At 50.7% G+C, this 19,622-nt stretch overlaps 2 protein-coding genes across 2 annotated transcripts in view; both read left to right on the top strand.

Annotated features, from left to right (window-relative positions):
• kif21a (kinesin family member 21A) overlaps nt 1–9,884 on the top strand; it is a 53,278-nt gene extending 43,394 nt beyond the window's left edge. The window contains exons 24-34 of the mRNA XM_079743010.1: nt 808–865; nt 1,337–1,391; nt 1,630–1,829; nt 2,503–2,637; nt 5,893–6,029; nt 6,385–6,559; nt 7,158–7,322; nt 8,052–8,169; nt 8,406–8,576; nt 8,768–8,967; nt 9,049–9,884. Of these exons, the coding sequence (XP_079599136.1) occupies nt 808–865; nt 1,337–1,391; nt 1,630–1,829; nt 2,503–2,637; nt 5,893–6,029; nt 6,385–6,559; nt 7,158–7,322; nt 8,052–8,169; nt 8,406–8,576; nt 8,768–8,967; nt 9,049–9,139 (1,505 nt within the window). The 3' untranslated portion in view covers nt 9,140–9,884. The remainder of the gene's footprint in view (nt 1–807; nt 866–1,336; nt 1,392–1,629; nt 1,830–2,502; nt 2,638–5,892; nt 6,030–6,384; nt 6,560–7,157; nt 7,323–8,051; nt 8,170–8,405; nt 8,577–8,767; nt 8,968–9,048) is intronic.
• A 1,715-nt stretch (nt 9,885–11,599) lies between these two features.
• LOC307080951 (copine-8-like) overlaps nt 11,600–19,622 on the top strand; it is a gene marked incomplete at both ends in the record, with an annotated part of 51,368 nt that continues 43,345 nt past the window's right edge. Inside the window, 1 exon segment of the mRNA XM_079743930.1 lies at nt 11,600–11,676. Within this exon segment, the coding sequence (XP_079600056.1) occupies nt 11,600–11,676 (77 nt within the window).

The raw sequence follows: 19,622 nt of genomic DNA, 5'->3' as shown, positions 1-19,622 counted from the left end.
TCCTTCCCTCCCGCTGACTGTCCCCCTGAAGGTCAAGGTCAACCCCCACTGCCCCCCCCCCACTTCTTCCTTCCAGTGGACTCAGGACTAATAACTATATAATTATTTAATTCTCTCGGTTCTCTTTTGCCGCCTTTTTTCTTTTTCTTCTTCATCTCTCTCGTCCTCCATAATATCTGTGACCTTTGTGACCTCTGTGACCTTTGTGACCTCTCCTCCAAGCTGCCTTGGAGGCCAACAGTAGCCCTAGGCTTTGGTCTTCAGATTAAAAAGGTCCCTCACTAGACCAGGTCTCTATTCAGACCGGGTCCTTTGCCAGACCAGGTCCCTAGCTAGATCGGGTCCCTGATCGGGTCTCTAGCAAGATTGGGTCCCTAGCCATACTGGGTCTCGAGTCAGACCAGGTCCCTAGCTAGACCGGGTCTCCATTCAGACCGGGTCCCTAGTTAGACCGGGTCCCTAGCTAGACCGGGTCTCTAGTCAGACCGGGTCCCTAGCCAGACCGGGTCTCTAGTCAGACCGGGTCTCTAGTCAGACCGGGTCTGTAGTCAGACCGGGTCTCTAGTCAGACCGGGTCTCTAGTCAGACCAGGTCTCCCGATCAGCATGGTTCTCATCTGCTGGCCGTGTTCATCTTCACAGCGGCCATTTTAGATCAAAAGCAAAACAAAAATAGGTTCTACAAAAATGACAGATGTGCATTTATGCCAAATGCCACAAGAGCTTGCTAGTGCAGTTGTAACTCTGCTAAAGAGCTCGGATTTTCAGGAGACTGTCTCTTGACTTGTGTGTTGTTCCTCTTGGACAGAGAACGCAGACGACAGCAGCAGCGACGAGTCGGCCCAGAGTCCCTCGGCAGAAGGGAGGTGAGTTAGGACTCAGACCGGTCCGTCAGACCACCACAGGATACATAGGAGACGCATGTACCTTTACATTTACATTCAGGGCATTCAGCAGACGCTTTTATCCAAAGCGACTTACAATAAGTATTTTTGTCAGTAGAAAGAGAAACAACAATATATCGCTGTTTGTACAGTAAGGATGTTCATAGAACCAAGTGGCAACCCCTAACAATCCCTAGGTTAACCCATTCCCCGTACACAACAAAGATAGCTAGAATAAGATGCTACACAATGCTAAGTAATGTTTTTAAGCGTGTACATTAAGTGCCAGGATGTAAAACATACAATAAAGTGCGTAAGAGGGGTGTGAGGGGATAGTTCCAATAACGTAACGTAACAGTGACCTGTATATCCATACTCCAGACGTCTAGCATGTGAATGCGGGCGTGGTACGGTTGAGAAACTTGACTCAACAAATACTCTGTTTTGCTGCAGCACCTTGGCTTCGGACCTCATGAAGCTGTGTGGGGACACCAGAACCAGGAGTAAGGTAGGTCTAGTACCGTTGAGGTAGGTCAGGCCCCCCCCATTCCTTCCAGGGAATGGGGGGGGTCCCCTCCTTCCAGGGAAGATAGCGGTGCAATGGGTGACATAATTGTCAAGCAAACATGGTAAAAATCATTGAGGAAAAGGTCTTGTCTAAGGTGATAGGAGCTGTCCAGTGAGCAGCTGGTTACTGTTTCCCTGAATCCATTCGTTGCCCAACCTCTGTCTCCTCCCCCCTACAGGCTCGCAGGCGGACCACCACTCAGATGGAGCTGCTGTACCCCAACAGTGACTCCGCCCCGGACACGCCCACCGACTTCTCCAGCCCCATGCTGCCATTGGCCGAAACGCCGGAAGGGGGCGGGGAGCTGGACTTGTCGGGCTCCTCTGTCAGGGACTACACTGCTCTTTCTCCTGGCTTCTCCTCTAAAATGGGCAGCATGTAAGTCCCGCCCCCCCCCCCCCACCCCCGCAGCTTGCTAACGCCCATATATGTCCCTTCCCGCTTCCTGCATGTTGATTTTTGCCGCCCTTTCTCCTGTCCCGTTGTTTCACTAATGCTAAGTTAATGATAAGCTAACGTCCCTCGATGCAGCGAATGCGATGACGGCACGAACACGCAAACAATCCGTTGTGCTGATTTGTATCTCCCCCACATTATTCTAATTTTTCCAAACAATAACACTATTACGATTGCATTTTTACGACATGCTACCTGCCAAGTTTACTAACTGACTACCCCTTATGGCTTTTAAATGAGCTAACAGTACATAAGTTAGCTGAAAAGCGAATGCAGCTCTCTGCCTGTGTGGCTGTGGCCTGAGCTAGTAACTTAGCGCTAACGCTACACATCGACCGCGTTAAGTAACTCATGAGCTCGGAGCAGAAGAAGCCCTGTTAATGGCACGCGCTGACGGTAGGTCCCCGTTTTGGAGTGTGTTCGCATCCAACCATCACCATTCATCATATCTGTTGTGGCTTGTTGTGGTGTCCTCAGTTTGGTCGTTTTTATCGTGTGTGTGTGTAGTATTATTTTCTGTTGTTTATTTTTGTTTTGCTGTTTTTGTTGTTGTTTTGTTGGTGTCTGGTGTGTGTGGGTGACCTTTGACCCGCAGAGCGGTCAGCTCAGGGTCCCGGGCTCCGTCAGGGGCCGAGAGGCGGGCCCCCGAGCCGTCCCCGCTCTCTCGCAGGAAGACCTATGACAAGGCACAGGCCGCGTCGGACAGGGCAAAGGTCAAGGAGATCAAACAGTAAGCCCCTCCTCCTCCTCGCTGTACGCTTTCTCAGGGCCAAGACGCCCCAGATTGGGGCTCCCGGGCTCCCCAACTCTCCTACTACTACTACTATTACTACCTCTACTACTATTACTACCTCTACCACCTCTACTACTAATGTTCTAATACAGTGCTTCTTAAATTGGGGTACGCGTTCCCCTTGGGTACTTTGGAGTACTGCTGGGAGTACTCCAAAACAATAACCTATTAACTATTAACAATAACCTAATAAGTATTATTTCTTTTGGACAAGTGGTTGAAATATAAATATGGCAATAATGAGAAAGGAGAATCCGTGAAAGACAAAACGCATCCAGAAAATGTCGTCAGTTTCAGCAGGATTATATTCGAATGGGTTTCACCTCTTTATGTACTACTAGTGTACCCCATCTAAGATATTTTTTGAGCTAAACACTAGACTAAAAGGGTGCAAATACTCACAATTTAGTGAGAAACATGGGCATGTTCTTCATGTAACTGTTGGCAAATTTCTCTTCACAACAGAAGTGCAACGCCAGGGGAGGGTCAGAGCATGTAGAGGTGAATCCCATTCAAATTTATTCCTCCTGAAACTGACAACATTTTGGTGTTTCTGGATGTGCTTTCTTTTTCACAGATTCTCCTTTCTCAATTTTTCCAGATTTACATTTCAAACACAGGTTTTTCATTTATTTTTAATTATCTGAGTACCCCCTCCAGTATTCCAAAGTACCCCTAGGGGTACGAGTACCCCCATTTGAGAACCACTGCTCTAAACCTCTTCCTCTGGCTTCCCCGCTCCTCCCGAGTAGCATGGTGTTTGGACTAAGGGGAACGCCTACGCCTGGTTTAATCCACACTTAACACTTACCTGTCAAGTTCTGCACTGAATTCTTAATCGCTGCTCTTCCGCGAGGCCCAGGGTGTTTTAATGGAAACATTAGCATAACGTTAGCTGTGTTCTTTCATTTATATTCAGTGTTCAACTTGCTTCTCGAGCTCCGCTTCCCTTCGACAGCTGGAGGTCTGAATAAATCCTTCTTTCCTTTGTCATTTCTGGCTGAGTGAAAGAAGTTTCTAGTGGCAGAGAATCAGCTTTATTTTTTTCTGCCAAGCATTTTTCACACACGTAAGGAATGTGACTCTGATGTTCTGAATTCGCAAGCATAAAAACGAAGTCCTATTAATAAAATAAATCAACAGAAAATAATAATACAATAAAAAATATATATATAATTAGAATATTTCATGTTTGACCTGATGAGCCGAGAGGTTCCGTGTCTGAACGCGGACCAACCGACTTGCCCCTTTGTCCCGCGGAACCGGTTAGTTTTGGTCAGGTCTGGTCCAGTGTAGTCTGGTCTGGTCTGGTCCGGTCCCAGATGGGGCAGGCAGGGGTAAACCAGGGTAGTGGTGGTGGGATGTTTCAACAGACCGCTGCCTGCACTGCCTCCACAGCTCCCCCTGCAGGATCAGCAAGACCTGCTCTAAAACCCCCTCCTCATCCTCCTCCTCCTCCTCCTCCCCATCCCCTGCCTCCTCCTTGGCCGCCGCCCACTCCTGTTACCACGACAACGTGTTTAGCCGTCTGACAGGGCACCTGGGATGCATGCCACAGGAGAAGTAAGCAGCACAGATACGCTTGACTGGCTAGGTTGTTAGAATTAGCAGCACAGGTTAGCATGTTAAGGAGCTAGCTATAGAGAACAGTAGCATCTCAGGTTAGCGTGATAAGGAGCTAGCTATAGAGAACAGTAGCATCTCAGGTTAGCGTGATAAGGAGCTAGCTATAGAGAACAGTAGCATCTCAGGTTAGCATGTTAAGGAGCTAGCTATAGAGAACAGTAGCATCTCAGGTTAGCATGTTAAGGAGCTAGCTATAGAGAACAGTAGCATTTCAGGTTAGCATGTTAAGGAGCTAGCTATAGAGAACAGTAGCATTTCAGGTAAGCGTGATAAGGAGTTAGCTATGAAGAACAGTAGCATCTAATGTTAGCATGTTAAGGAGCCAGCTGGGCTGAGGGGGTACACACACACACACACACACACACACACACACACACACACACACACACACACACACACACACACTACCTCTATGTATTGCATATGTTTAATAAGCTGGAGATGGTATAACTCCATGTGATGACATTACAAGGCTTTAACCATGGAAGGGTCCAGGCAGGCAGCAACAGCAGGCAACAACGACAGACGCTAGGACGCTCCACTCTGACTGAGGAACAGTCTGACTCTGTCCTTCAGGGCGGACAGACGTCTCCACCCCTCGTCCAACGGCCCCCCCTCCCCCGCTCCCCCCTCCCCCGCCCGTCGCCACAAGTAGGAATTGGTTTGGTTCCTCAATCCTACCCACAATGCACCAGGTGTGAGTTCAGGCCCCGGGGAACGGATTCATCACACACTGCGGACTGACCTCCTTCAAGGGTGTCGTTCAACTCTCTGAATATATGACTCAAGTGTTGTCACTCGTAACCCACGGAGACCAGTGGGGCTGTCCATGGTGGTGTGACCACTGTTTCAACCCAGTGGTCCTGATCTGAGACCGGGCTCCACTCCTTGTTTTCACCCTCACCACGTCTTAACGCTATCTCAACACTCTCCACTGTGAGCGTGCGCTGGTCCTGAGGCCGATGGAGGTGGGTCGGGGTTCTGCCGGGGTTCGCACAGTGTGTGTCTCCCTCTCCGCTCTGCATGTCTCTGTGTGGCCCTGGGGGTCGTGCTTCACCTTCGTTTCTCCTGCTTCTCGCACGCCTTCGCTTCCATCCACTTCCTTTACAGCCTCCTCCTCCCTCCCTCTGGCCGTGTGGTGCTGTGTTGTGCTGTGTATCAGTACTCACTGTGTGAGTACTGATGTTTGTAGATCAGCTCATCGATTAGCTTGTGACACTCTTAAGTTGTGAAGTGTGTATATTCACTGGTGTGTCTTTCTGCCTGTGTCTGTCTCTCTGCCTTTCTGTCTCCCTCCCTGTCTATCCCTCTGTCTGTGTCTATCTGCATGTGTGTCTGTCTCTACCTGTCTGTCTGACTGTCTATCCCTCTGTCTGTGTCTCTATCTGCCTGTGTGTCTCTCTTTACCTGTCTCTGCCTTTCTTTCTGTCAATCCCTCTATCTACCTACCTGTCTGTCTGTCTCCCTATCTCTCTGTCTCTGTTTCTCTGTCTTTCTCTCTGTTTCCCTGTCTCTCTGTCTCCCTCTCTCTGTCTCCCTGTCTGTGTACCTGTCTGTCCTCCGTAGGGGCATCATCAGCCCTGTGCAGGGCTCTAAGAGCAGCCGTCTGGCGGCTCTGCAGTGCGTCCACGTGGCTGAGGGCCACAGCAAGGCGGTGCTCTGTGTGGACAGCACCGACGACCTGCTGTTCACCGGCTCCAAGGGTAGGGGGCGCCACATCCACTCAGGACACTCAGGCCAATCCTAAGGACCTTTCCCCTTCACTCTTTCTTTATTTCTTTCTATCCTTTATTCTTACTTTCTCTATTTCTTTGTATCCTTTATTCTTTCTTTATATCCTTTATTCGTTCTTTCTTTCTTTCTTTCTTTCTTTCTTTCTTTCTTTCTTTCTTTCTATCATTTATTCTTTCTATCCTTTATTCTTTCTTTCCTATTTCCTGTCCTCTTCCTCATCCTCCCTCCCTCCCTCTTGACCGTGTAGCTCCATCCTGTTAGCTCTAGTCTCCCCTACATTCCCCCCACACCTCCATGACCCCTCTCTCTTCTCCCCCTCCCCAGACCGGACCTGCAAGGTGTGGAACCTGGTGACGGGCCAGGAGATCATGGCCCTGGGGGGCCACCCCAACAACGTGGTGTCGGTGCGCTACAGCTCCAGCCTGGTGTTCACCGTCTCCACCTCCTACATCAAGGTGTGGGACATCCGCGACTCGGCCAAGTGCATCCGCACGCTCACGTGAGTCCCGCCGCCGCCGCTAACGCATCAAAGGCATCAAAGCGGACATGTGATTAGAGTGTTTTGTTGTGTGTGTGTGTGTGTGTGTGTGTGTGTGTGTGTGTGTGTGTGTGTGTGTGTGTGTGTGTGTGTGTGTGTGTGTGTGTAGGGGGGGGGGTCAGTATCCATGGCGACAGCGAGACGGCGTTCTACTCTGTGATCATGGAGTTGTTAAAGCTGTGTCAGATGTTGACACGGCAACACAACAAAGGAATCTTCTGAGTCCATTAAAGATAAATGGAGCGCTCTTGGAGAGTGGTTTGGTTAAAACGTGATGGCAACGGTGTTTAGTTAAAGCTAGTGCTAGCCGTTAGAGCTAGTAGTAGAGCTTAGAGCTAGTGGTAGAGGTTAGTGCTAGTTGTAGCGGTTAGAGCAAGTGGTAGATGTTAGAGCTACTGGTAGCATTCAGAGTGATTAATAGCAGTTAGGCCGATGATTAGCAGCTATCAACTCATCAAATATTGAAATAATTCACCAGATATTAATATAAGATTAGGGTCAGTGTTTAAAGCCCTCTCCATGCTCCTCCCCGTCTCCCCTGTCCTCCCTGTCCCCCCAGGTCCTCGGGGCTGGTGAACGTTGGTGAGGTCTGCTCGGCCAACACAAGCCGCACCGTCACCATCCCGGCTGGCGAGAACCAGATCAACCAGATGGCGCTGAACGCCAGCGGCACCGTGCTCTACGCCGCCGCCGGCAACAGCGTCCGCGCCTGGGACCTCCGCAGGTGACGGGGGGGGGGGAAAGAAAGAATGAAGGAAAAAAAGAATTAAGGATAGAAAGAGAGAAAGAGAGATAGAAAGAATAAAGGATAGAAATAAAGAGAGATAGTATAAAGGATAGAAAGAATAAAGGAAAAAAAGAATTAAGGATAGAAAGAAAGAAAGAAAGAGAGATAGAAAGAATAAAGGATAGAAAGAAAGAGATAGTATAAAGGATAGAAAGAATAAAGGAAAAAAAGAATTAAGAATAGAAAGAAAGAAAGAAAGAGAGATAGAAAGAAAGAATAAAGGATAGAAATAAAGAGAGATAGTATAAAGGATAGAAAGAATAAAGGAAAAAAAGAATTAAGGATAAAAAGAAAGAAAGAAGAAAGAAAGGATAAAGGATGGCGGAGGAGAGGACTGGGGGTTCAAACCTCAGACCCGGGACTCAACTGGGGGTACACTTAGAGAGCCCCGCCATGATTGGTTGATTGAGTTCCTCAGCCTTCAGGTGATTTATGAGGTCTGATTGGTGGGACTGCTTCTGGTAATGACAGGTTGTGGTACTGACCGGTGCTGGAACTGACCGGTTCCTGTACTGACTGGTTGTTGTACTGACTGGTTGTGATACTGACTGGTACTGACTGGTTCTGTTACTGACTGGTTCTAGTTCTGACTGGTTCTGGTCCTGACTGGTACTGGTCCTGACTGGTTATGGTACTGACTGGTTCTCGGGGTCCCGCCTGGTTCAGGTTTGCGTCGACGGGGAAGCTGACGGGCCACCTGGGTCCGGTGATGTGTCTGACGGTGGACCAGACGGTGAACCACCAGGACCTGGTCATCACAGGCTCCAAGGACCACTACATCAGGGTACGTCCTCCTCCAGGGGTCAGTGGGTCAGGGTGGGGTCTGACACGCACCGCCACCTGCTGGCTGAGGGACCAACCTTCACCCTGTAAATCGATTTTATTTGGATTATTGTGTTTGTGGTTTTCTTTTGCTGCCAAATAACTGTACTTTTTCTGTATGTGTGTGTGTGTGTCTCGATCTGTGTCTATCTGTGTGTGTGTGTCCCTATTTGTGTGTGTCTCTCTCTGTGTGTGTAGCTGTTTGATGTGACAGAGGGGTCTCTGGGCAGCATCGCCCCCACCCACAACTTCGAGCCCCCCCACTACGACGGCATCGAGTCCCTGGTGGTCCAGGGGGACCTGCTGTTCAGCGGCTCCCGGGACAACGGCATCAAGAAGTGGGACCTGGACCGCAAAGACCTGCTGCAGGTACTGGGGGGGTGGTAGTACGGGGTCTCCCTCTGGTGGAGGGGGGTCTCCCTCCTATCATGTGTGTGTGTGCACATCATCTCCCTCTCAGAATGTGTTTGTGTGCATCATCGCCCTTTACTGTGTTCTGCTGTACCATGTGACCTGTACCATGTGACCTGTCCTCACTCTGTACCATGTGACCCTCACAGCAGGTGCCCAACGCCCACCGGGACTGGGTGTGCGCCCTGGGCCTGGTGCCGGGCTCGGCCGCCCTGCTGAGCGGGTGCAGGGGGGGGGTGCTGAAGCTGTGGCACACGGACACACTCGGGCCCCTGGGGGAGCTGAGGGGCCACGAGAGCCCCATCAACGGCATCTCCACCAACAGCAGCCACCTGTTCACCGCCTCCGAGTGAGACACGCACACACACACACACGCACAGACCCCCCTCCAGCTGATGTGTTTCTAACTTGTGTGTTGTGTGTTTTCCAGCGACCGCACGGTGAAGATCTGGCGGGCAAGGGGTGGTCTGGACAGCACCGCGGACGCGGCCGACGCGGCCGAGGAAGTGGCCAGCAACTGACCCCCCCGATCCCCACCCCCCCCTCCCCCTGCACCCCGTTGACCCCGCCCCCCTGCCGAGGGGAACCCCTGAACAGTGGCCTGGGATGCCAGCGCTCTGCACTTTTAATCACCCCCCCCACACCCCTAACCTGTAGCCATGGTAACCAAACCCACAGGAAATGTGAAAAATAAAGGACGTTGGCGACTCGCGGCTCGTCTCAGCGTGACCTTGACCACGCCCCCTTAGTCTTAACGCCGATGGCTCCGCCCTCGTATGATTCCCCGCTCTGCTCTGATAGGTTATGCCTTGAATTAAACGGCCCCTGTGTGTTCTCACCCCCCCCCCCACGTAGACACCACTCGAAACCACGAATGTCTGACTCCCGACACATTGACCCCCCCCGACTGACCGTCGTGCGTCTCGCTGACCGCGCCTGCGGGCCACGCCCACTGATTGTTAAACACGTATTAGCATGTAGAGGAGAGCCGGCCAATGAGAGGGCACCGCGCAGGGCTGGGAGCTGGCTTTCAGCCTCACCCCCCCCCCCTCCTCCCATCACTAATCAAGTAGCTTTAGGAGAGGAGACGAATCATCCCCCTTAGAATGAACTCCTCCTCCTCCTCTCCTGCTCCTCCTCCTCTTCCTCCTCCTCTTCCTCTTCACCTCGCCGTCCTCCATGCTGCAGCCCCGCCCACAAAGCTTGTCTTAACCGCGGTCCTATACACTGTACACCTGACCCGTCAACGTGTGTGTGTGTGTGTGTGTGTGTGTGTCCTCCGCTCCTCATCACGGGGTTCTGACTTGGGGTTCAGCCGGGGTTGGGGGGGGCAGGGTCCGCTTATTGCCATAGCAACCCTACTTGATGTTCACAACAATTGTTTCCTCTTGGCAGAGGTTGCGGCCTTTGACCTGGCACTACAATGTAAACATAATGATGTTTCTCTCTCTCTCTCTCTCTCTCTTTCTCTCTCTCTCTCTCTCTCTCGCTCTCTCTTTCTCTCTCTCTCTCTCAAAACAGTCTTTTCATTGAATGTTGTGGTTGTGCGACGGTACATATCTACTGTTTTCTGTAACCAATGTATTCAAACAGCCTGATTGTGTGTTACTCTGTGTGGTAACGTACCTCCCCCCCACACCTAAAGAGGACCCGAAGGAAGACTTCAGCCTTACTTCAACAGTCTTACAGACGGATTCGCCGGTCTGGTGGCCATCTTGAGTGTGTTTCCGTTTAGCCGCTGTATTCTCTCACACTGGACGTTTCTCGCCCTTCCACTTTCTCCAGTTTTAGTAGTTGTTTGAAGATGGCGGACTCGTAGTGATTCTAATGTCAGATGCCAGGTTAATAAAATGTCATCTGTCAAAAACTTTTTTGTTGGTCTTTGAGTCCGACTCCTCGACTCCTTAATCGGGACGGATCTGAGATTATCGGACTCCAATCGCGGTCATATCTTGTCCTCATTTCAATACTGTCAATAACCACGCTAAAATATTATTTTGGAGTGGCTTATCAGTTTCTCTATTGATTATGAAATTTATGTATTTTGTATATGGCTGGCCACATTGTCGCTCTCGAAATCGCTCATCGAAAAAATACGAAAAACGTTTTTTTTATTATTATTGACGTGTGGCAGAATGGCCACATGGGGGCAGTGGTGGGTAGTGTTAGGCCGTCGGGAACACAGCTTTAACGGGCTCAGGCGGAGAAAATGACAGGTCAGGTCGACGACCTGTCATTTTTTGAAGCTTGGAAATAAACAGTAATAGGTGACCACATGAGGTGGTGGAATAAGGTGAAAAAGCAGATCCATAATAACCTCCATCCAAGGTGATTTTATTATTATTGGCGGTGAGTTCGGACTGAATGAATGTTCCTGAATGTGGTAGGGCACCATGTTTCCTCCAAACGCAAGATGCACTTCTGCCTCCGAATGATCCATGTTGACGTCGGGGTTTCTAATCATAGCTTCTCGGAGAAAGACCCCCAGGTGTGTCGGCCAGGTGGTCCGTCAACGTCCGGCCCCGGTCAGGTGCTGCACCAGAGCCGGCGTGAAATCAACTGTCACTGTCAGTGATTGATGTATTATAGTTCACGCACACGCACACGCACATGCCAGCGCATTACACAAAAATACATACATACACACACACACACACACGTACATACACACACACATACGTACATACACACACATACACACCCCCCCCCCCCCCCACCGCCACGAACCACGTGTATTTTCCCGCCCTCTACTCGCGCTACCAGGCAGCCAATCCACGACACGCGCGGAGCGGCATCTTGAAAGCGCGAGGCTGACCGCGCGCAGATGCGACGTCGTCTTGCCGTTCGTGTCCCCTCGCCCAGTCACGGCTCGCGCCTCCTCTCGAAGCGTTCCATCGCATCGTTTACGTTCCGCTCGTGTCCCCGGGAAGCGGGAAGGGCGCGCGCAGGGATTCGTTTCCAGGACGAGGAGCTGCGTGAACATGGCGTGCATCGGGGACTTCGACCCCTTCACCGCCGCCATCCCGGCCACCAAAGTGGAGCTGACCGTGTCATGCAGGTGGGTGACCTCGTGTGTGTGTGTGTGTGTGTGTGTGTGTGTGTGTGTGTGTGTGTGTGTTCCGGTGTTGGACTGCTCGGTGGAGGAACGGGATAATCCAAAGTTCGCTCCGTATAGCCTCGGCTGTCCAGAGGGGTTGATGGACAACCGTAGGACAACTCCGTTAGAGGAACGGAACCGACGGGGGGCCAGGGGTCTATGGAACTCCGGCCGCAGCAGGGTTGATCCGATAAGGGGTCCAGACCCGACGGCGGTCCACCTCATTTCTCTAACTGACGGTGACTGTTTGGAGACTAACGGTTCCTCGGTGTTGTGTTTGTAAAACCTATTGGGATTATGTCCAACCGTTACCTGCCTTGATTACCGTTTTTTTGTATATTTGATGAACCCGTGACCTGGCCTCTGGGGAGAGAGTCCCCCTTTACGTCCTCAGTCCTTTCAAAGCCACATTCCTAAAGATGCTGGCCATAATTTTCCCTGTGTTAGATGAGCTGTTCCCTGTGTTAGATGAGCTGTTCCCTGTGTGGGATGAGCTGTTCCCTTTGTCAGGATGATCCGTTCCCTGTGTTACATGAGCTGTTCCCTGTGATAGATGAGCTGTTCCCTGTGATGAGCTGTTCTCTGTGATAGATGAGCTGTTCCCTGTGTTAGATGAGCCGTTCCCTGTGTGGGATGAGCTGTTCCCTTTGTCAGGATGATCTGTTCTCTGTGATAGATGAGCTGTTCCCTGTGTTAGATGAGCCTTCCCCTGTGTGGGATGAGCTGTTCCCTTTGTCAGGATGATCTGTTTTTTGTGTTAGATGAGCTGTTCCCTCTGATAGATGAGCTGTTCCCTGTGATGAACTCTTCCCTGAGATGAGCTGTTCTCTGTGATAGATGAGCTGTTCCCTGTGATGAGCTGTTCCCTGTGATGAGCTTTTCCCTCTGATGAGTTGTTCCCTGTGATAGATGAGCTGTTCCCTGTGTTAGATGAGCTCTTTCCTGTATTAGATGAGCTGTTCCCTGTGTGGGATGAGCTGTTCCCTGTGTGTTGGGGTAAGCTGTTCCCTTTGATGAGCTGTTCCCTGTGTAGCTGAGCTGTTCCCTGTGTTGGATGAGTTGTTCCCTGTGATGAGCTGTTCCCTGTGTTAGATGAGCTGTTCCCTGTGATAGATGAGCTGTTCCCTGTGATGAGCTGTTCCCTGTGTTGGATGAGCTGTTCCCTGTGATAGATGAGCTGTTCCCTGTGATGAGCTGTTCCCTGTGATATATGAGCTGTTCCCTGTGATGAACTGTTCCCTTTGTTGGATTAGCTGTTCCCTGTGTGTTGGGGTAAGCTGTTCCCTTTAATGAGCTGTTCCCTGTGTTGGATGAGCTGTTCCCTGTGATGAGCTGTTCCCTATGATAGATGAGCTGTTCCCTATGATATATGAGCTGTTCCCTGTGATGAGCTGTTCCCTGTGGTATATGAGCTGTTCCCTGTGATGAGCTGTTCTCTGTGATAGATGAGCTGTTTCCTGTGATGAGCTGTTCCCTGTGTTAGATGAGCTGTTCCCTGTGATATATTAGCTATTCCCTGTGTTAGATGAGCTGTTCCCTGTGTTAGATGAGCTGTTCCCTGTGATGAGCTGTTCCCTGTGATAGATGAGCTCTTCCCTGTGATAGATGAGCTGTTCCCTGTGATAGATGAGCTGTTCCCTGTGTTAGTTGAGCTGTTCCCTGTGTCGTGATGAGCTGTTCCCTGTACAGCTGAACAGCCTCCAGGAGCAGACTATTAATAGCGCCTCCTTTTGAAGCAACCACTGATTGGTCCTTTATGAAGCCAGGGATTGATCCCCTCCTCCGCGGGCAGCGACCCACCGACCCGCCGCTCTTAGTGTCTGCTACTTAAGAAGACTGAACACAAAGGATAATCGAACCGGGACCGGTGCTATAATCAGCCCCATAATGGAACCCAGTAGCACTCAGCACCCCCCTCCATTGGCCCTATCTCAGCGACTCTCTGAAGCGGTCGTGGCTTCCAGTCCCCCACTACGGCCCCACTGTGTTCAGACACCAGCAGGGTAGGTATCAGAGAACTCCATCGATTATCTTTACACTTTACAGTATTTCTTCTTTTGTGGCTCAAAGTCTGTTTCCAGTGTGTGAAGACATGGTGATATCGTGTGTGGTGTATAAGTGTGTGTGTGTGTTTGCGTGTGTGTGTCTGTTTGCATGTGTGTGTATGTGTGTAGCGGCAATCCTTGTCTCTGAGTGGTTGCGGCAGATTTCAATCCACACCAGTAATTCTAATTATAGATATCTAAAAATATTCTTACAGTAGCCTAAGAATCAAATCTGATGAGAAAGCTAGGACCGTTAGAAGCTAAAATAGGCATGTGTGTGCGTGTGGTTCCTGCGTGTGTGTGTGTGCGTGTGTGTGTAGGCAGACAGGGAAGGCTGGGATTCCCTTTCCTAAATATACACCCAGTGACTTGATGATGACCACACTGTGGACGTCTGAGCTGCTCCACAGCCCTGCTCTCTCTCTCTCTCTCTCTCTCTCTCTCTCTCTCTCTCTCTCTCTCTCTCTCTCTCTCTCTCTCTCTCTCTCTTGTTTTCACTCTCGCTCTCTCTCCTTCTCACTCTTGCTCTCGCTCTCTCTCCTTCTCGCTCTCTCTCGTGCTCTCAATAGCACACACACACACGCACGCACACACTCACACACATACACTCTACCGTTTCACTGGTGATCGACACGCACCATGTGTATATAAACACACACACACAGACAACGTGTACTATGTATACACACAAACGATTGTATCTACACACACAGTTTGAGCTTGACACTTTTCGAGAGAGAGAGAGAGAGAGAGAGGCTTCAAAGCAGACAGGAAGGGTTTCCTTGTGGGGCCGGGCCATGTCCTGTGTGGGTATTGAACACAGACCTGCTGGTTGATGTGTGAGGGGTGAGACACCCCTCTCCTGGAGGGGGGTGGGATGTGTCCAGTGACATGGTGCTGAGAAGGGCATTGGTGCACTCGTGGATGGAGCACATCGCCGTTTCAACGCCTGCTATTCGTGGCCTTCACTGAGGCCAGGCCTGGCCGGGGCTTTTATTGTGGAGGATTTGTCTGGTAGAACTTCCTGTTGTAAAAGCTTTGGTTTGAGTGTGAGAAGGACCTTGATCAGGTCTGTTTCTACACAGGTTTGGTTGCTGATTATTACGCATATTTTGACTAATTCACGTTAGTTCTGATGTTATTATTTTTTCCCTGACGAGACGGATAAATCGCACTACAGTAGTTATCTCATCACCTTTATTTCACCGCTTACAATGAACCCACTGCAGCGAGGAGATCCTACTTAGACATAGCTAAAGACACTTAAATCAAGTAATATGTAATGTTTAACTGTACCTCGTGGTATGTTTAAAAAAGGATTCAAATAGCAGTTAATTCAAACAAGAAGGATCCTTCCAGAATCCGTCTGCAGGTTCCGACAGGTCGCCTCTCTTGAGTGTAACCACGGCAACAGCCTCGGCGGGGGGGGGAGGGGGGGGGGGGGGGGCGCCGGCCTGTTGAGGGGGGCCCGGTAGGGGTCACGGAGAGCGGTTCTGTTAATGAGTTTGTGGAGCGCCGGTCGGGCCTAATTAAAGGTGCGGTATTCCCGCCGCGGCGCGGAGACGCTAGGCTAGCGCTGGGCGGTCGCTCGCGGGGGCGGCCATTTAAAACTGTGTTTACGTTCTCGCACACACACAATACGGGGCCAAAAAGTTAAACTTAGAGAGATTTTCACGCCTTGACACAAATGTCAGTTTTTCCTTCTTCTGTTTTTGACACTAAGCAACGCAGGGCTGATCTGCATCTCGGAGAATTCTGGAAAAAGCTGGAAAAGAAAAAATGAACTCAGAAAAAGCGTTGCCACTGAATAATGGATGAACAACACTGGCAGCTGAATAATGCAGAAAACAGCTAACACTTAACAGCTCTCACTCCTAAATAAAAGCCTTTTCATGCCCTCTGCCTTGTGGCCACAAAGCATCACACTCTGAGAGGTTCTGGCTTTTGTCTGCGTCCAATCGATTGCCGTAGAACCGGCCGATCACAGCGACGTCTCGTCAACAGACGGCCGTTGTAGAGGTCAGAGGTCCATTGTGCTACAGGGTCTCCTTCTGACTGGGAGGATTTGCAGGGGCGGGAGATGAATGGTCTTTTATCCATTCCCATCATAAAAGGAACTCTCATTTCAGAAGTTCTAGCTAAGCCTAATGCCATATGTTAAAATACCTAAGCCTCTTGTGTGTGTGCACGTGTGTGCATGCGTGTGTGTGCGTGTGAGTGTGTTGTATGTGTGTGAGTGCGTGTGTGTCTTGGTGGCTGTGATGTAACGTGAAGGATTTCAAATGTGATTCCGGTGTTGAAGTGGAGCCGTTGTCCTGAATGTTTGATGAACAACTCTGGAGGAAAACCACCCAGAGCGCACTGGGTCTGCCCATACAGGGGGAGGGATGGGGGAGGGGGAGGCGAGGGAGAGGGGAGGGAGAGAGGAGGGGAGGGAGAGAGAGAGAGGAGAGCCGAAGGAGAGAGAAGAGATGGGATTTAGGCGAGAAGGGAGGAGGGGGAGGAGAGGGGAGGGAGGGGGGAATGGGAGATGGGCGGCAGAGAGAGGGGAGGGATGGGAGAGAAAGGGGGAGAGAAGGGAGGAGAGCGGGGACAGTGAGAGAGGGCAGGAGAGGGAGGGAGGGGAGGAGCGGGGAGGGGGTAAGGAGAGAGAGGGGAGAGGGAGAAAGAGGAGGGATGTGAGAGAAAGGGGGAGAGAGGGGAGGGTAGAGGAGAGGAGGAAGGAGAGGTAAGATGGAGAAGAGGAGAGTGGAGGCGGGAGAGGTAGGATGGAGGAGAGTGGAGAGGAGGGAGGCTTCTTAAAGAGTTGAGCTGTCTTGAACGACCATGCGGGGGCAGCTGGATGCCCTCAGGTAAACATGAATCAGAGACACACACACACACACACACACACACACACACACACACACCCAGAGCAGGGATGCTGCTTGTCGTTGCCTGTTCTCTCTCTCCCGGTTCTCTCTTTCCCCTCTTCTCACAAATCAATCGGGCTTCCATCATTTGGTCTCCCCCTTCTCCTTCCTCTCCCTCTCCCTCTCTCTCTTCCCCGTCCCTCAGCTAGTATAGGAAATACCCCAGCCTGTTTGCTGCTAGTATAGGGTAGAACAAGTTTACAACTAGTAAAGCATTCGCATGAACACACACACACACACAATAAGGCACACGCACATGCACACACACAGACACATGCATTTCCACACAAGCATGCATGCACACACACACACACACATGCGTAAACAAATCCATTTACACACAAACAGTCACTCACTCGCTCTCTTTTTTAAGGACGTATCACACATCTAGCGATGCTTTGATGTGTTTTGGTATTTAGGCAGATTTTGTCCTGAGTTGATGTTTGATGTAATACTGTGTTTGATGTCACACTCGTGTCATTTGTAAATCTTTGATCTTAAAAATTACAAACCTGTTTTGTCTGCAATTGAAGGACAACTCGTTTGCATCTCTATCCAGAGATTCTGAGCGAATAGTCCAGAGTTACGACACCACAGACCGATGTCGTGTTGAAGCTCGGAATATTCCATCTTATTTTCCGTCTCATGTTCAACGTTTGTCTTCAGAGAGCACCTAGGAGAAGGTGTGGATGATGTAGTCTGAGGCTCTGGGGTCTGACGAGGTGGTGGTCCTAGGATCTCCTAGGAGAAGGTGTGGATGATGTAGTCTGAGGCTCTGGGGTCTGACGAGGTGGTGGTCCTAGGGTCTCCTAGGAGAAGGTGTGGATGATGTAGTCTGAGGCTCTGGGGTCTGACGAGGTGGTGGTCCTAGGATCTCCTAGGAGAAGGTGTGGATGATGTAGTCTGAGGCTCTGGGGTCTGACAAGGTGGTGGTCCTAGGATCTCCTAGGAGAAGAGGTAGATAATGTACTCTGAGGCTCTGGGGTCTGAAGAGGTGGTGGTCCTAGCATGCAGCTGGAGTTGTGTTGGTGTGTTCTTCGTGTTGTTCCCATAAAAGACGGGAGGAGGAGAACGGGGGAGTCCTCTCCTCTCAGAAAGGTTCGGGGTTCAAACCCAATTGACCGCAGTCAGTCTACCTTCAAGCCCCCTTAAGCAAGAAACCTTACACCTGGTCCTTAATGCACCTCAAGAAGCCCTACACCTGGTCCTTAATGTATCTCAAGAAGCCCTACACCTGGTCCTTAATGCACCTCAAGAAGCCCTACACCTGGTCCTTAATGTATCTCAAGAAGCCCTACACCTGGTCCTTAATGTACCTCAAGAAGCCCTACACCTGGTCCTTAATGCACCTCAAGAAGCCCTACACCTGGTCCTTAATGTACCTCAAGAAGCCCTACACCTGGTCCTTAATGTATCTCAAGAAGCCCTACACCTGGTCCTTAATGTATCTTAAGAAGCCCTACACCTGGTCCTTATTGTATCTCAAGAAGCCCTACACCTGATCCTTAATGCACCTCAAGAAGCCCTACACCTGGTCCTTAATGTACCTCAAGAAGCCCTACACCTGGTCCTTAATGTATCTCAAGAAGCCCTACACCTGGTCCTTAATGTATCTCAAGAAGCCCTACACCTGGTCCTTATTGTATCTCAAGAAGCCCTACACCTGATCCTTAATGTATCTCAAGAAGCCCTACACCTGGTCCTTAATGTATCTCAAGAAGCCCTACACCTGGTCCTTAATGTATCTCAAGAAGCCCTACACCTGGTCCTTAATGTATCTCAAGAAGCTCTACACCTGGTCCTTAATGTAGCTCAAGAAGCCCTACACCTGGTCCTTAATGTATCTCAAGAAGCTCTACACCTGGTCCTTAATGTAGCTCAAGAAGCCCTAAACCTGGTCCTTAATGTATCTCAAGAAGAAATGTCTGCTTATAACCTCATGAAGGAGAGTGTCTGAGAGGAGCAGATAGAGGAGGAGGACCAGGAGGAGAGGAGAGCGTCTGTGAGGAGAGTAGGTAGAGGAGGAAGAGGAGGAGAGGAGAGCGTCTGAGACGAGAGTAGGTAGAGGAGGAAGAGGAGGAGAGGAGAGCGTCTGAGAGGAGAGTAGGTAAAGGAGGAGGAGCAGGAGGAGAGGAGTAGGTAAAGCAGGAGGAGAGGAGTGGGTAGAGCTATAAAATAAGATGGGAGCACTCAACAGCGTTCTTCGGACGTGCTCCCGGTTCCCCGGGGTCCTGGCCAGACTCCTGGGGTCACGTGAGGGAGCGCCCCGGGTTGTGATGAGAAGTGGCAGCAGTGGAGCGGGGGGGCTGACGTCAGCCCCCACCGTCGGACTGCTGGGAGCGTGCGGCCAGCCGAGCGTGCTCAGACTAGGGCGAGCTCCTCCGTGCACGCCACGGCCTACACCCGCTGACGTAAGGCTCTGGGTCTCCCTCCGACCGGAACATCCTGCTGGGTGCTTTGGCTGCGTGTGCGTGTGTCTCTCCGTCTGTCTTTTCATTGACTGTCTCTATCTTTTCATTGACTCTAGAGCTGGCGCTCTATCCCTCTCTCTCTTTTATTTTCTGTCTCTCTCTCTTCCCGGTTTCTCTCTGTGTCCCTCTCTTTCCTGTCTCTCTCTGTCCCCCCCTCTCTGTCTCTACCCCTTTCCGGTTTCTCTTTCTCCCTCTCTCTGTCTCTCTTTCTTCCTTTCTCGGACCCCCTCTCTCTCTGTCTCTCTCTTCCCGGTCTCTCTCTGTCTACCTTTCTCTTGGCCTCTCTCTGTCTCCCTCTCTCTTTCCGGTCTCTCTCTGTGTCCCTCTCTCTGGGTCTCTCTCTGGTATTCCTGGTCTGTCTCTGTCCATATTCCCATTCCGTGTTGTTCTGATCGTGTGGCTGTAGCCCGCTCTGAGTATCCTGTATGCAGGACACACAGAGCTGCCGTGGTAACAGCCAGGCACAGACCATCTGCTCA

The sequence above is a fragment of the Pollachius pollachius genome (assembly GCF_949987615.1).
Source record: "Pollachius pollachius genome assembly, chromosome: 9".
Taxonomy (NCBI): Eukaryota; Metazoa; Chordata; class Actinopteri; order Gadiformes; family Gadidae; genus Pollachius; species Pollachius pollachius.
Note: the sequence above shows the minus strand (reverse complement) of the source record. Positions and strands in the feature narration are given on the sequence as shown.